Below are 13,725 nucleotides of genomic sequence, written 5' to 3'. Positions count from 1 at the left end.
CTTAGCAGTTTTATCACTAAAGTATCTGTGTTTGGGAGTAGGGCTAAAATACTGAATGTTTCCTTCTATACCTGTTTGAACATTTTCCAAGTAGTCTCTGGAAATGTATTTTATTTGTTAGTGTCACAGTTTCTTCATTGTGTGTTTATATATATATATAATAATGGTAGCTAAGGCTTTAACGTTATTTCAGTCTAGTTTCCATGCTTATATACCTGCCATAAAATCAACTCTCAGAGCAAGATGGTGGTCTAGAATTAGTGTTTGTAATATACCTTTTACATATGCTTTTATATTTGGGTTCATTCATTTCACGTTTATGCATGACTCTGAAGAAGTGCTTGTGGTTTGGGATTATAAGCAAACAATATATTCTGACTAGAAATGTAGCTCTGAAACAGAGATTTAGCATGATCAGTTGGTCAATCAACTAGCATTGATTTAGTGAGATATGTATATGGGCAACTCTGCTGTTTCCCCCTTGTGTCTGAAGAGAACCCCTAAGCCAGAATGGCCATAATCACTTTGAGTGTTGTTATCCTTCCCAAGTTTTTCACCATTTTTGATAGCCTGTGCATGTCTAAGAAGGATTCCATGTTCTTCCTGGGGAAGGGAAGAGATCCCTAAGTCCAGGAAGGGACATGAAATAGAGTTGGTTTCACTCAGGTACCTGCTTGCTTTCTGTTTGTTGCTGCAGCAGTGGCCTTTTGTGAAACTTTTCACAATACTTGCATTAGGAATTTACCAGTTGAAGCTGAATCTGCTTCTCTTTATTTCTGTGTTCTCTGTTCAGGCATAGAAGGGTGTAGGTACTGTTCTAGAGAGAGAGTTTTATTTCTGCTACGTGTGATTTCATTTGAACTGCTGAGCTGTGGAAGTATCTTTTGGTGAGAAAGCCTTTTGGTTAAGATTGTGTGGAGGAGGAGATTGTGGTCATATTAAACCCATAGGGTTAAATTCCAGCACTTGTTAACTTGATTTGAAAAACTAGTAAGTAGTATAGGAATGGAGAGAAGATGAACTTAAAACACCTAGCACAGAACTACTGAAATCTCTTTCTGTTTACACTGGAGTAAAAAAATACCTTGGTAATACTAGGTATCAAAGGGGCTTTTCCATGGCAGTGAAATTTTGGAGAAGTTGTGACAACTTAGCATTCAAATGAATCATAGAATGGTTTGGGTTGGAAAGGACCTTAAGATCATCTAGTTCCAACCCCCTGCCATGGACAGGGACACCTAGACCATGTTGCCCAAGGCTCTGTCCAACCTGGCCTTGAACACTGCCAGGGATGGAGCATTCACCACTTCTCTGAGCAGCCTGTGCCAGTGCCTCACCACCCTCACTGTAAAGAATTTCTTTCTTATATCTAACCTGAACTTCCCCTGTTGAAGCTTAAACCCATCACTCCTTGTCCTAGCACTAAAGCCCCTGATGAAGAGTCCCTCTCCAGCATCCTTATAGACCCCCTTCAGATACTGGAAGCTGCTATGAGGTCTCCACGCAGCTTCTCTTCTCCAGGCTGAACAGCCCCAACTTTCTCAGCCTGTCTTCATATGGGAGGTGCTCCAGCCCCCTGGTCATCCTCATGGCCCTCCTGATAGACTATGGCTGTGCAGTGGTAAATGATGCAGAGGAGAAAATGCCTGTGCAGCTCCAAAGTGGTGTTAATAAATTCCCAGGCTTCTAAAAATTCAGTGCTTAGCTGCTCCTCAAAGTTCTAGTTTAAATAAAATTGCATTTAAATGCCTTTTTTTTTTTTTTTTTTTTTTTACTGTGGATCTGGGATTTTGTGTTACTTACAGTTGTTCTAGAAGATAGATATGTAATGTTAAATCAGCATATTGCAGCAAGTTTTTGAGGTATAGAATAATATTTTGTTAATGTTACTTCTGCTAATTATTTCTAAATTCTGCCACTCTAGTGACTGTTCACTTGGGAAATGTTAGTAACTCCATGGATGGATGGATGAATAAATTGGTGCAATGAAGTTGAGAGAGCTGGAGACTTTCAGGGTAGCATTAAGATCTCTGAGAGAAAATCTGGGTAATATTTTGGGAAGTTCTTAGTCCCTGTTAGCTCCTGTTGGGAATGTGATGGGAGCTGGTATATGTTTAGTGCTTTTGAAAATTTGATTCAGATTTTATTTTCTGGAATGCCGTATGCACAATGACTGTGCGTTATGCCACTTGTATGCTATGCTTGTTAGAACTGTATTTCACGTCCTGGGTCTGCCCCAGTAAACGCTTTTTTCCTGCTTCATTTTGCATGTTTCAGAGCAGTTGGCATTTACTAGAGATTCCACCAAAGACTGAGGCAGTCACTGGAGTTAAATTCTTCTGAGAGGTGGCTGCTTGTGGCACCTGTGGCCATAAAGATGAGGATTCCTTTCTTAGCTGTCCATGCTCTCCAAGGAATTATTTCACTTTGGGCATTTCTCATAGTCGCACAGGTCTGTGAAATTTGGAAGTCGGTTTGAAAGAAGGTGACTTAAATGGCTAGAATATTGTATGTGGCTGGATTCATGGCAGCACTGAATAGGGAACTTCTGCAATCCCACCTTCTGTGCATCATCCCTGCTCTTTTGATCCATTTGGTTTGAAAAGTGGGATGATAGGTCATGGACTTCCATGGGTAGCAAGGCAGTTACCAGTTGTCTTCAGGCACAGATTGAAAGGCTTGGTGTTTTTCATCATGGAAATCTGTGTACTGCTTTATTTTTTTTCTAATGTACACATAGAAGTAAAGATAAATATAATATTTCTCTCTAAGAAATTTTCTTATTCATTACTCTTGTATCACTGTCCTTTGGGTTTCTTCCCCAGGCCATAGCTACTACCTTTCCAGCTACTTTAGTCTTTTCATTTATCATAGTCTATCAGTTAATACTGATGATTCAAACTATATGAAAATAGAAGCTTCATATCAGTAATTTGACTTACATGTCAGAGTTCCCAGATCTCCTTCTGCTTGTGTATTAAATACTTGAAGCATTTAGCGTTATATTGTACCATTTTGTTGAAGAAGCTGGCTGTGGTTCTTGTGGTCACATGCTGTACTTGAAGACTGGAATTTGAGTGTTAAGAACTTGGTGACTCAGTTTGCTTTTTCCCACAGTTTTCCAAAATCACAATTTGGAGTGAAAATACTTTTATAATGTTATTTGATATTACTGAGATTTAGGTTTTGTTAAAAATGCCTGATGCAACTCTCTGAGATTTTGGACTTAATGTCCTGAAACTATATTCCTTCTGCAAAAACATTTCCATTGTTTCAGCTGAAAGTACAGTTGTTTATAACGTGCAACCTGGACATGAGATAGTGCTTTGCAGTAGCTGTTAATCTTCTGATAACTGAGTTTTGTGGAGGTTGGAAGGGTTTTGTGTAGAGTACGAACTGAATAGAATGAGTTTCAGAAACGTCTAGCAATTTAAAATGCTGCTTGGGTGTAAATTAAGATGTCTAGAAGCTCCACACAGTTTCTTGAAATCTTGATGCTTTTTAGCCATCCATAATGCCAGCAATGCAGAAGTGCTTCTTAGAGCTTCTAAAGCACAAGAAAGTAGGATAACTGGGCAGATGAAGCACCAATGCTTATGGACTGTAAGAGGAGTGAGACTGCAGTTTAAGAACTTAGGTACTCTGACTATGGTTGTAATTGACTGGCAGAAGTGTGCTTGGCTTGCAGGCTATGCGCAACGCCTGTGTTTGGGCGCTTAGATTGTCCCAGTTGAGTAGTGAGATTCATTATTATAGAATCCCTCCACTGAAGCTTAAGCTCCAGCATCTTCCCTTGTGTTGTGCTGTGGGGTGGGAGTTAGCACATAGTCATCTTAGGAATCTTAGCTGATGGGCAGCAACTCGTGAACTCAGGATAACTCAGTTTTGTTTGCATGTCTGGTTTTTTTTGAGGCATTTCGTTTGGAATGTGTGCCACCTGAATGATAACTCTCTTAAGAGTGAGGCTATTTAGTTGAGAAATTGTGATTGTGAGATAAATTTGTCATAGGGAAGAAGACAGAAGGTACTAAAAAATCCACTGCATGCATGAATAAGGACTGAGAAGTTCCAGAATTTTGTGGTTTTCTTTTCCAAAGTATGTGCATCCACCTTAAAATGGCACTAAATCAGGTTGTTGACAGGTAGCTGTCATCTTGAATATGATGCTATGCAAATAGTCTCTACCATGTTAGTTGTTACTGTCTTGAGAACTTTTTTATGGTATAGGTACATGTCTTCTGATCTCACTGGTGACAGATGTTTCTGCCTCTTTCTTCTGTCTTCGCTAGAGTTTAATGCTGTGTCTGTTTTCTGTGAACTTCATGGGTTCTAATCTGTTTGGGCCAAAATAAGCCTTTTTAGCAGAGACTAGCTGCTTTGCACTTCAAGCTCACCTGCTGTTCTTTGGGAATGAAAAGCAGCAGGGCTGGTTAGGCCAACTTACAAGGAATCATGCATTTACCCACTCATTTGTATCATGTGCTGCTTTGAGCTGTCTTTGAGAGATACTTGAGGGTTTTCGGCCTTATGTGGGAGATGTGGTGTAACTGGTTAAGTTAATTCAAGGTGATTACTGTTCACATTGCAGTAACTCCTTTTGTACTTTTCATCTGAATACTGTGGTGTTTGGTGTGTAATGTTAAAGGTCTACCGTATTCCATTCTGGAGAGTTTTATCTTGGAGACGAAGAACAAAGAAAGCTGGTACTGAGGAAAAGAACAGGTCTTGTTCAAGTGCAGGATTTATATCTGTTTTTATAGTGTGATATTCCAGCTCGGGAGTCTTAGGGCCAAAGAATACCCAGACATTTTATGATAGTGTAAGAACTTTTTCCCCAAACACTGGTGAAATGGTTGTTCTATGTTGGTAAAGTTCATAGTATTAGATAAGCATGAAATTTCCTGGCTCTCAGTATTGGTGCTTCAAAGGACTATATAGCTGTCTGAGATAAACATGGCATTTCCTGGCTCTCAGTGTTGGTACTTCAAAAGGCTGCATAGCTGTCTCTTTGCCATATCTGCAATGCCATGGGCATCCACTGAGAAAGCCAGCAAATGCTCCAACTTGTTATTTGTTGAGGTACTTGTGTATGACCTGAACATCTTCTGTATGATCCTTCTGCATGTTTGTGAGGTGGGCTCATTGTCCACAGTCAACTGTGACTGTAACTCACTACTACTGTTCTGGGACCAGAATGGTACTATTACTGCAGAGGAAAGAGTTCATCTCCGTTGCAGGCTGGATCGATGGGCTGAGGCCAATGGTATGAGGTTCAGCAAGACAAAGTGCCAGATCCTGCATTTGGGCCACAACAACCCCATGCAATGCTCCAGGCTTGGGGAAGAGTGGCTGGAAAGCTGCTCATGGAAAAGGACCTGGAGGTGCTGATTGACAGAGCTGAACATGAGCAGCTTGTGCCCAGGCAGCCAAGAAGCCAAGAGCATCCTGGCCTGTATCAGCAGTAGTGTGACCAGCAGGACCAGGGCAGTGATCATCCCCCTGTACTGGGCACTGGTGAGGCCGCACCTTGAACACTGTGTTCAGTTCTGGGCTCCTCACTACAGGAGAGACATTGAGGTGCTGGAGTGGGGCCAGAGAAGGGCAGCAGAGCTGGTGAAGGGTCCGGAGCAACAAGTCTTATGAGGAATGGCTGAGGAACTGGGGTTGTTTAGTCTGGATAAGAGAAGGCTCAGGGGGGACCTTATCTCTCCCTTCAACTACCTGAAAGGAGGTTGTAGTGAGGTGGGGGTCGGTCTCTTCTTTCAAGAAACAAGTGATAGGACAAGAGGAAATGGCCTCAGGCTGCTCCAGGGGAGGTTTAGACTGGATATTAGGAAAACTTCCTTCACAGAGAGGATGGTCAGGCATTGGAACAGGCTGCCCAGTGCAGTGGTGGAGTCACCATCCCTGGAAGTGTTCACAAACCGTGTAGATGAGGCCCTCAGTGACATGGTTAGTGGTGGTCTTGGCAGTGCTGGGGTAAAGGTTGGACTTAATGATCTTATAGGTCTTTTCCAACCGAGTTGATTCTGTGATTAAAAAGAAGTTTGGTTACCCCTTAACCACTCTTTTAGTAATATGTCTGTAATATTCCCTTCTCCATCTTTGCATTCGTGAGTTAGTTCTTCAGAAAAGAAATTAATTGTATGCATGAATGTCTTCTGTGTTACTGCTTTCTGCACATTGGAGTGAACGAATGAAAGAATGAGCATTAACCTGCTTGTTAACTGCTGGGTCCTGGATGGAATGCTGAATGCAAGCTTATTCCAAAATGGCAGAATCTCTCTCTCCTTTTTACTATAATAGAGCTGCTTCTGTTTGCAGCACTGTGTTGCTGGGAGACTGCAGCTAATTTTTATGGCGTATGTCAGTAGTAGCGATTCAAATTATACATTTAATTGAGTAGCTCTTCTCTTTGTTTGTAAACTGTCTTCTGTAAAGGGAGAGAATTTTTTGTTTTGTTCTGGGGAGAACAGAATTTACACCAGAGAAAATGATGGAATCTGGAACAAGAGCTCAGATTGTTCTGTTGATAACATCACTGTACTTCCAGAGTCACTCTAGGGGGGTTGTGGCCTGGCAGAATTTACACTGGTCTGGTAGTCAAGTCTAATGCAGGTATTCAGGAGAATTCCAGGTGAGTGAATTCCACATATCCTCAAACTGCTGTTTTTCAGACTCTGTGCACAAAACTTCAGCATGTGATGTGGCTTTAAAGTGAAACAACAAAATAGACTCTGAGAGATTATAAATTAAAAAACTCTGTCGTTTCCGTTCACAACACAGATGCAGTGGCAGTTTTGGGTTTCTATAGAAAATTTAGTCCTCCTTAAAACGATTGTTACACAGCTTGCATGTGGATCAGGACATGCATGCAATTACAGTGGCAAAAAGTGGGAGTAACTGGGCATGCATCTAAATGAGAAAATACATGCGTAAGGTAGAATCTGACTAATAAACCTTTCGCTTGCTGAATCTGTACCCCTTTCTGGTGAAAGGAGATGGTAGTCCATTTCTTGATGTTCACATTCTGTTTAGGTTTTTAGCAGTGTTTTGCTTTTTAATCTTGCTTGAGATGCCTCTGTATGATGGGGTGTGTGTGTCTGAAGCCAGCTTGCTTAAACACGCAAGTCATGTCAGCTGCAATGCGGCAGTGCTTGGTGCTAATGAGGTGAGCAGCCAGAGCACCCGGCTGCTTGTGTTTGCTCATATCTATGCAGTTATGGCAATGGGATTGGAAAAAGGGATATGTATTGGATATGGCTCTGGTTCGGCCTTTCGAGAGTGTGGTTCTGTGTCTTGAATACTGGACAGCATGTTTCTGCTTCCATTTTGGGAGTTAGGTGGTTGCTTCATTATATTTAAGGCAGGCTCTAAGATATGTCCTGACTGGGAGAAGAAAAGAAAATGGGAAGTACAGAGAGGGGGACACCCTCCCTTCTCCCTTGCTCCCTCATTAATTCTAATGCAATTTAAAATGAAATATATTGCCTGCCAATATGTGCCTTCAGGTTGAGTAGATTTAAGTCTGTATTAGAAAAGTAACATCTTTGGAGTATAGAGCTAACTGAGTAATTAATTTGGTCTAGATCTGAATAATTACAGCTGGCCTTTCATAGGCACAGAAAGGCAGATGCACTGTGATTTCTCAGCTCACCTTTCTCTTTTTTAAACCTTAGGTGCTGCAGTGTGAGCTGTCTTATTTTATGCTGAAATCAGAAAGTTTTACTTTAAATGTAAAGCAGATAAAGTGAATATCAAATACTATTTGTCTTTGCCTGTCCTCAGGTGCCAAACTGTCTGCATTGACCTTGATGCCTTCCCATCCAATCCTATTGTATTCTTATTCCTGCAGCCTGTCTTTCACTGTTTCCTTTTCAGAGACATGGTGTGTAAAGCTATAGGTCATGATTAAGTAATGCATTGGTCTTGGTGGCAAAGCTTGCTTTCCTTCTAGTTCTGCCTTGATGTCACGGGGTATTATCCTGTTAGCTGATAAAGTTATTTCTAAGTACTTATTTAGTATAAATCAGATTGTTGAAATTATCGGTGTTAAAAATACCGCTTTGCGGTTTTTTTTGTTTTTAAGGGTCATAGCTAATCTCTGGTACTTTGGCAGTGTGTTGTGTAATATGATGCCACAAATAGAGGGATCAATAAAGATGGGACTGGGAAAGGTATGAAATGATGTAGGCAAGAACCAGTGGTGGGAGGCAGGAGCCTCCTGAGCTATCGATACTGGTGATGTGAATTTAGTGTGCAGCTGACACCTATAGACAGGATGACGTGTCAGCCTATAAAAAAAAAAGTCTTTTACCCTGGGGTGGAGCCCAAGACTCTGTGCCCTGATACGGTTTGTTCTCTGCCTAGTCCTAGGTTAAGAGTGGCATGTGTGAAACAGCACAACTGACAAGATGCATTTTAGGGATAGTTGTGCTGTTTTAACGCTCACTGATGTCTGGTATCTGTTGTGATCACATACAGTGCAGTATTTCTTTGCCTGTTTACCTTCTCCTGAAGACCTTGTAGTTGATTGGGATATTTTTCTCCTCCTTCTCTAGGTCTCCGAGTGAATGGTGAGCTCATTACTGCTTACCCACAGGTGGTGGTTGTGCGTGTACCAACACCTTGGGTCCAGAGTGACAGCGATATCACAGTCCTTCGCCACCTAGAGAAGATGGGCTGTCGATTGATGAATCGTCCCCAGGCTATCCTCAACTGTGTCAACAAGTTCTGGACATTTCAGGAACTTGCTGGTCATGGTGTGCCTCTTCCAGACACTTTCTCATATGGTAAGGCTTTTGGATCAAGTGGATAGCGTAGTTGCCTACCATAATTTACGCTCTTGCAGTGCAGAAGGTGTGAGTCAAATTTTGGAAATCCATAGAATTAAGTAGCATGAGGCTAGTTCCACAGATAAGTGTTCCATATCCAGAAAAGTAAATTAAAGTCACAACACTTAGATTCTGGTTTTGGCTTTGTTGATTAGATGTGATGCTTTGGGAAGGGTACTTTGGCTGTATCTCAGCCTCCCAAGCAACTAACTTTGGTGTTACTACTAAACCACTTTGCACTCTTCTCCAGTTGCCTGAAACAACAGATAAGAACTTGGGGAACTACATGTCATAGAATAACATAAGGATCTAGACTTCGGGAAAAAATCGGAAAGGGGATTAAGCTTTTGTATGAATAAAATAATCTGCAAATATATTGATTATTGTGAAAGGACAAAAAGAGTACAGGCCCTCGTGTTCACCTAGCAACAATTGTTTGGGGCTTGTTTGCCACCAGAACAGTTAATTATTTGTTTCTTGTGCCTGCTTCTGGAGTGTGTGGTTCCTGACAGACTGCTAGATTAAGGGATCCATGAGTATGAGCTACCCTGATGCTATTTCTGATTTTATTTACAATATATTAAAAAATCGAAGATAACTCTCAGCCTTCATTTTCTTCTGTCTCGTTTCACCAGTAGACTTTTGGAATGGGAATTTGACAAAAAACAGAAACTTGACAAAAAACCAGAAACTTGACAAAACCAAAACCATGGGTTTCTGTCAATTAGTCTGAATTACGATTTCCATCAATTACTGTGAAAACATATTTGAGAAGAAACGTACCCTTTCTTTATAGCTATGGTTGCTCTGGCTCTTTGAGAAAGGAATAAGTGTTTTATCTTTTTCTGGGGAGACCAAGCAATGGGGTAATTGCAGAACATCTCTGTTTGTTCATAACTTCCTGCCACTTCTTTTAATGGCTGCCTCTGGAATTTGACAGAAGGGTGACTACTTTTTTTGAACACAAGTATCAAATTCCCAGGGAGAGCTGGCTTTGCCAAGAAAAAGAGGATGTGCTGAATGACATGTTATTCCATGACACGCATTAAAATCCATCGCAGGGTAGTGATGGCTGCTTCTGGTTTTGTGACCAGTGTCTTGGCTTGACATCTGCTCTTCACTTACTGCACATTCTGTTAGAGGACTCTCATCCCTTTGTCTGCTGACTTTCTCTTCTGTATTTCTTGTACTGTGGTCAGCCTTTTGTGAATTGAGCTGAACTCAAATAACCTTCAAGTATCAACCATAATCAAGAGAATGGTCATTAAAAGCTGCTCTTTAAGGTCCTTACAGATGCAATGAGATGAAAAGGTTGAAGTACTACTTCAGGAAATAGGGAGAATGAGATACAGGAGGCTTAAGCCTTGGAAAGGGGGATGGAGGAGTGACAAGACTTAGGTTGTTGCTGTTCTCTGGGTTATGGCTTGACTTCATATTCCTTGTTGCTTTCCTGGTTAGTAGTTTGGATGGAACTGTTACTGGTGTTATGTCAGTGCTGTTTTCCTGCTAGATATTTGAAAAGGAGGGAGTTGATAAAAGGGATAAACTGGATCAAGATGGTAGAATTGGGACATTCAGATTTCTAAAATTGGATTGAGCCTTTTGGAGTTATGATCAAGAGGCCTTTGTCAGCGTGTGTCTTTCATTTCAAAGGACATAGGAGTTAGTATCCCATGGATCACAAACTTTCAAAGTCTGCTTCATGACGAGTTTCTCTTAACTGATAGTTTTTTTTTCTGCATTCTCTAAGCTGTAAGGGTGGGAGGAATGTGTGGCAGTTACATCCCCGATTTGGCCACACTAGATTGGTGGCACATAATGTTGTTGGTTTTCTTTTTGCCAGGTGGTCATGAGAATTTTGCCAAAATGATCGATGAGGCGGAAGTGCTGGAGTTCCCTATGGTGGTGAAGAACACGCGGGGTCACCGAGGTGGGTGTGAGGCCAGGGCTGAGGGCAAAGAGTGTTCTGAGCAGGTCTCTTTAAGATTTTGTCTTGTCAAAGGAAGATAGTTAAGTCTTCTACTAGGTGTTGGACTTCTTTGTGGTACATTTTAATCTACCACCCTTTGACCTCTTAACGTTGAGTAGGCTGCAACACTGGGAAGCAGTTTTAGCAGAACTGAGTCTTACAATAGGTGGGGGGATAGGGTTTCAAAATTATGGTGCATTGGTGACTTTTGTGAGGAAAACTTTGAACTGGAGTAATGGGAGGTCTGGCCTTAGGGAAATGGAAGCCTACATGGATTTTAGGAATGTTTCTAAATAAGCATAAGAAATGAAATCTTAGTTCAGTCAGTCTTAATTTGACTTTTTTTCTATGTTGCCTATAATTAGGATTCTGATTTAAATAAGATCCCATGTATTGTTTGTTCCACATGGATCTCTTTTCTTCAGAAAAATATCTCTGACAGTGCTGGTGATAATACAGCGGGTTCAGATTAAATTATTCTGTTATTAGTCTTTTATTTTAAGTATTGAATATAAAACAATACATAAATTTTGTTTAATGTTGGTGACCTACTAAAGGAAGATAGGTTAAAAATCAATTTCAGAGGTTATTTGCACAGTAGGTTGCACTGTTTTTAATTTACTTTAAAACCAATTTAATAAATACTGAAAGTAAAAAGACTGAAACCAAAGTTTTAAGCACAAAAACCAGCAGTTACCTTAAACAAAAATGTAACAAAAAGGCAGCACTTCTTTCTTATTGTCCATCAGTTTGTTCCCACTCCCTGCTGCTCTGGTGCATCTCTTCTGCTGGCATGAGTGCTTTTGTAGCCATGTAGTAACTAGAATTCAGGAGCTGATGTTGGGTGACTCTAGATGGGTTATATTTACTTGGATTAATTCCTTACATGAATTGTCATTTACTCGGACAAATGCTTGTGCTGATGTAATGGAAGAGTGAGAGCGAAAGTCTGGGACAGAGGAAGATAGGCCTGCTTCTGTTGGCAGTAATACTTGTTTATATGGTTTTGAAGTGCTTGTGGAGCCATGAAGCCAAGTTGGAGTTTGACTTTGCAACAAGCTGAATTTGACAATTGTGGAGTATCTGAGGCAGTGGATTTGGCTTGATACTGCCTCTTGTTAAGATCTGCCAAATAATTACAGAGTTTGCAGCTACTAAATTTCTTCTGCCCTTTTTTTTTCTTTTTTTTTCTTTTAGCCAGTATTCATGTAAATCTCTGTTTACAAGTTTTGCCTTAGAGCACTTTAAATTCCAGGCATCTTAATGTAAATTTATGCATATCACATATCCTTTCACATGGAGAGAGCCGGGGAAGCTTTTTAAGATTAATTGAAGAGCAGCCGTTTGCAGATTGTATTTAAAAAAAAAAACCCAAAACGGGCAAATGTCGTCCTAGGTACTGGCCAGTGAATAAAAGTCATTCTATTCTAGGTCCATTTTCTGCATAGTTGACTGCTGCAGCAAATGTGCCAGTCTTGGTTTTGCCGAGATGTCATGATGCTGCATAATTCCTAAGAAGTAAGTAGGTCCCCTCCAAGGCATTATTCTTCCTATCCCGTTTTAGGAATATAGTAGAATCATTAAGTGCCTACAGGAGAGCCGAAGTTGGGAATGGGAGAAGCTTGCTTGTCATGATTTTGAAGCCTACATTCTGATACAGTGTTTGGGATGAGAAATGCCGTGTTCATCAAGCAGTGTTCTGTTTTATGCAGACCTTAAATCCTGACAAAGCAGAGGCTGCTGCAGTTGGGTTTTGGAGCACTTGGTGGAATTCTTCTTTGTATGTTATTTCTCCTAGTTCCCCTATTTCTGCATTTCTGGTCCCTTAGTTAAGATAGGCAGTTTCTCAATTGATTTTTGTACTCTGTTAATGTTGTAGCATAGCTGAGTTACAATTCTGCCACAAAAAAAAGATGTGCAGCCTTGTTGCAAAACATGTAATATGACACATTAGAAGAGTCCTTAAGAAATGGGAAGAGGAGTTGGGAAGTGTAGCTAGAGAGGGAAAAGGATGTCATGTTGTGAGACTAGAAATGAGATGGAAAGTGGTAGAGTCTTTCAGGGGTGACTTTCCATCAATATTAGTAAAATTGAGAAAGAACAAAGAAATGTTTGGTGTGCTCTAGAAATGAAGGGGAATGAAATTATGGTTTAGGTTAAAAAAACCCTAAGAAGTCCTTGAGATGTTTGCTTGTAGAAAAGCTAGTGATTTCTGAAGAGGTGTTTTTCTTTGTTTTGGGGTTTTTTTTTGTTTGTTTGTTTGTTTTTTTGGGTTTGTTTTTTTTTTTTTTTCTAAACCGTAGTACATTCCATTCATTTTATGTCTTGTGGAATCTTCTGCTAAATTATTTCCACTGCAAAGCCTCATTCTGTAGTTGTGAGCTCTTGCAAGTATTGAGAAGAGCAGCTCTCAGCAACTTCTAACAAGCAGTTGGTTCTGCAGTGTCACGCTAGCAACTTCAGAGTTCTTAGCTGCCTGGTGTTTAAGTTTCATGTCATTGGTTTCTATGTGTTAAAGCTGTAAGCTGCAGGTCTAGTCCTTTTGGATAAACAAAACTGTCTTACTAATTATATGTCTGCTGCTCTTTAAGTATTTCTTCCTTTTTTTCTCTCATTAAGGACCTGTACCAAAAGGAGTAGAAATTGCAAGACCACAAAGCATAAAGTGCTTTGCTTTGCTTTTTCTCTCTTCTCCCCTCTTCCTCCCTCCCATGTGGCTCCTCACCTCTTGTCAGTCCCTGAACTCTTAGAGCACTGGAGCAGTGGAACACTGATGTCCACAGAAGAATTTGTAGATGAGTGTAAGCTACAGATGGGGCTTGTGAGAATGGGCAACGTATTGGTCAGAGGTTTTACTTCTGTGCGCTGAACCTTGGATGCAGCTCAAACCAGCAACTTCTTGCAATCTTCCTGTGTTCTTTT

The 13,725-nt window shown here is 40.7% G+C and overlaps 1 protein-coding gene across 8 annotated transcripts in view; it reads left to right on the top strand.

Annotated features, from left to right (window-relative positions):
• The window catches only part of RIMKLB (ribosomal modification protein rimK like family member B), a 56,475-nt gene that overhangs the window by 28,390 nt on the left and 14,360 nt on the right, over positions 1–13,725 (top strand). For all 8 annotated transcript variants that reach the window (XM_032919805.1, XM_032919808.1, XM_032919807.1 and 5 more), the window contains exons 4-5: positions 8,562–8,792; positions 10,678–10,764. In XM_032919805.1, the coding sequence (XP_032775696.1) occupies positions 8,562–8,792; positions 10,678–10,764 (318 nt within the window). The remainder of the gene's footprint in view (positions 1–8,561; positions 8,793–10,677; positions 10,765–13,725) is intronic.

Source organism: Strigops habroptila, chromosome 3, assembly GCF_004027225.2.
Source record: "Strigops habroptila isolate Jane chromosome 3, bStrHab1.2.pri, whole genome shotgun sequence".
NCBI classification, from domain to species: Eukaryota; Metazoa; Chordata; class Aves; order Psittaciformes; family Psittacidae; genus Strigops; species Strigops habroptila.
Note: the sequence above shows the minus strand (reverse complement) of the source record. Positions and strands in the feature narration are given on the sequence as shown.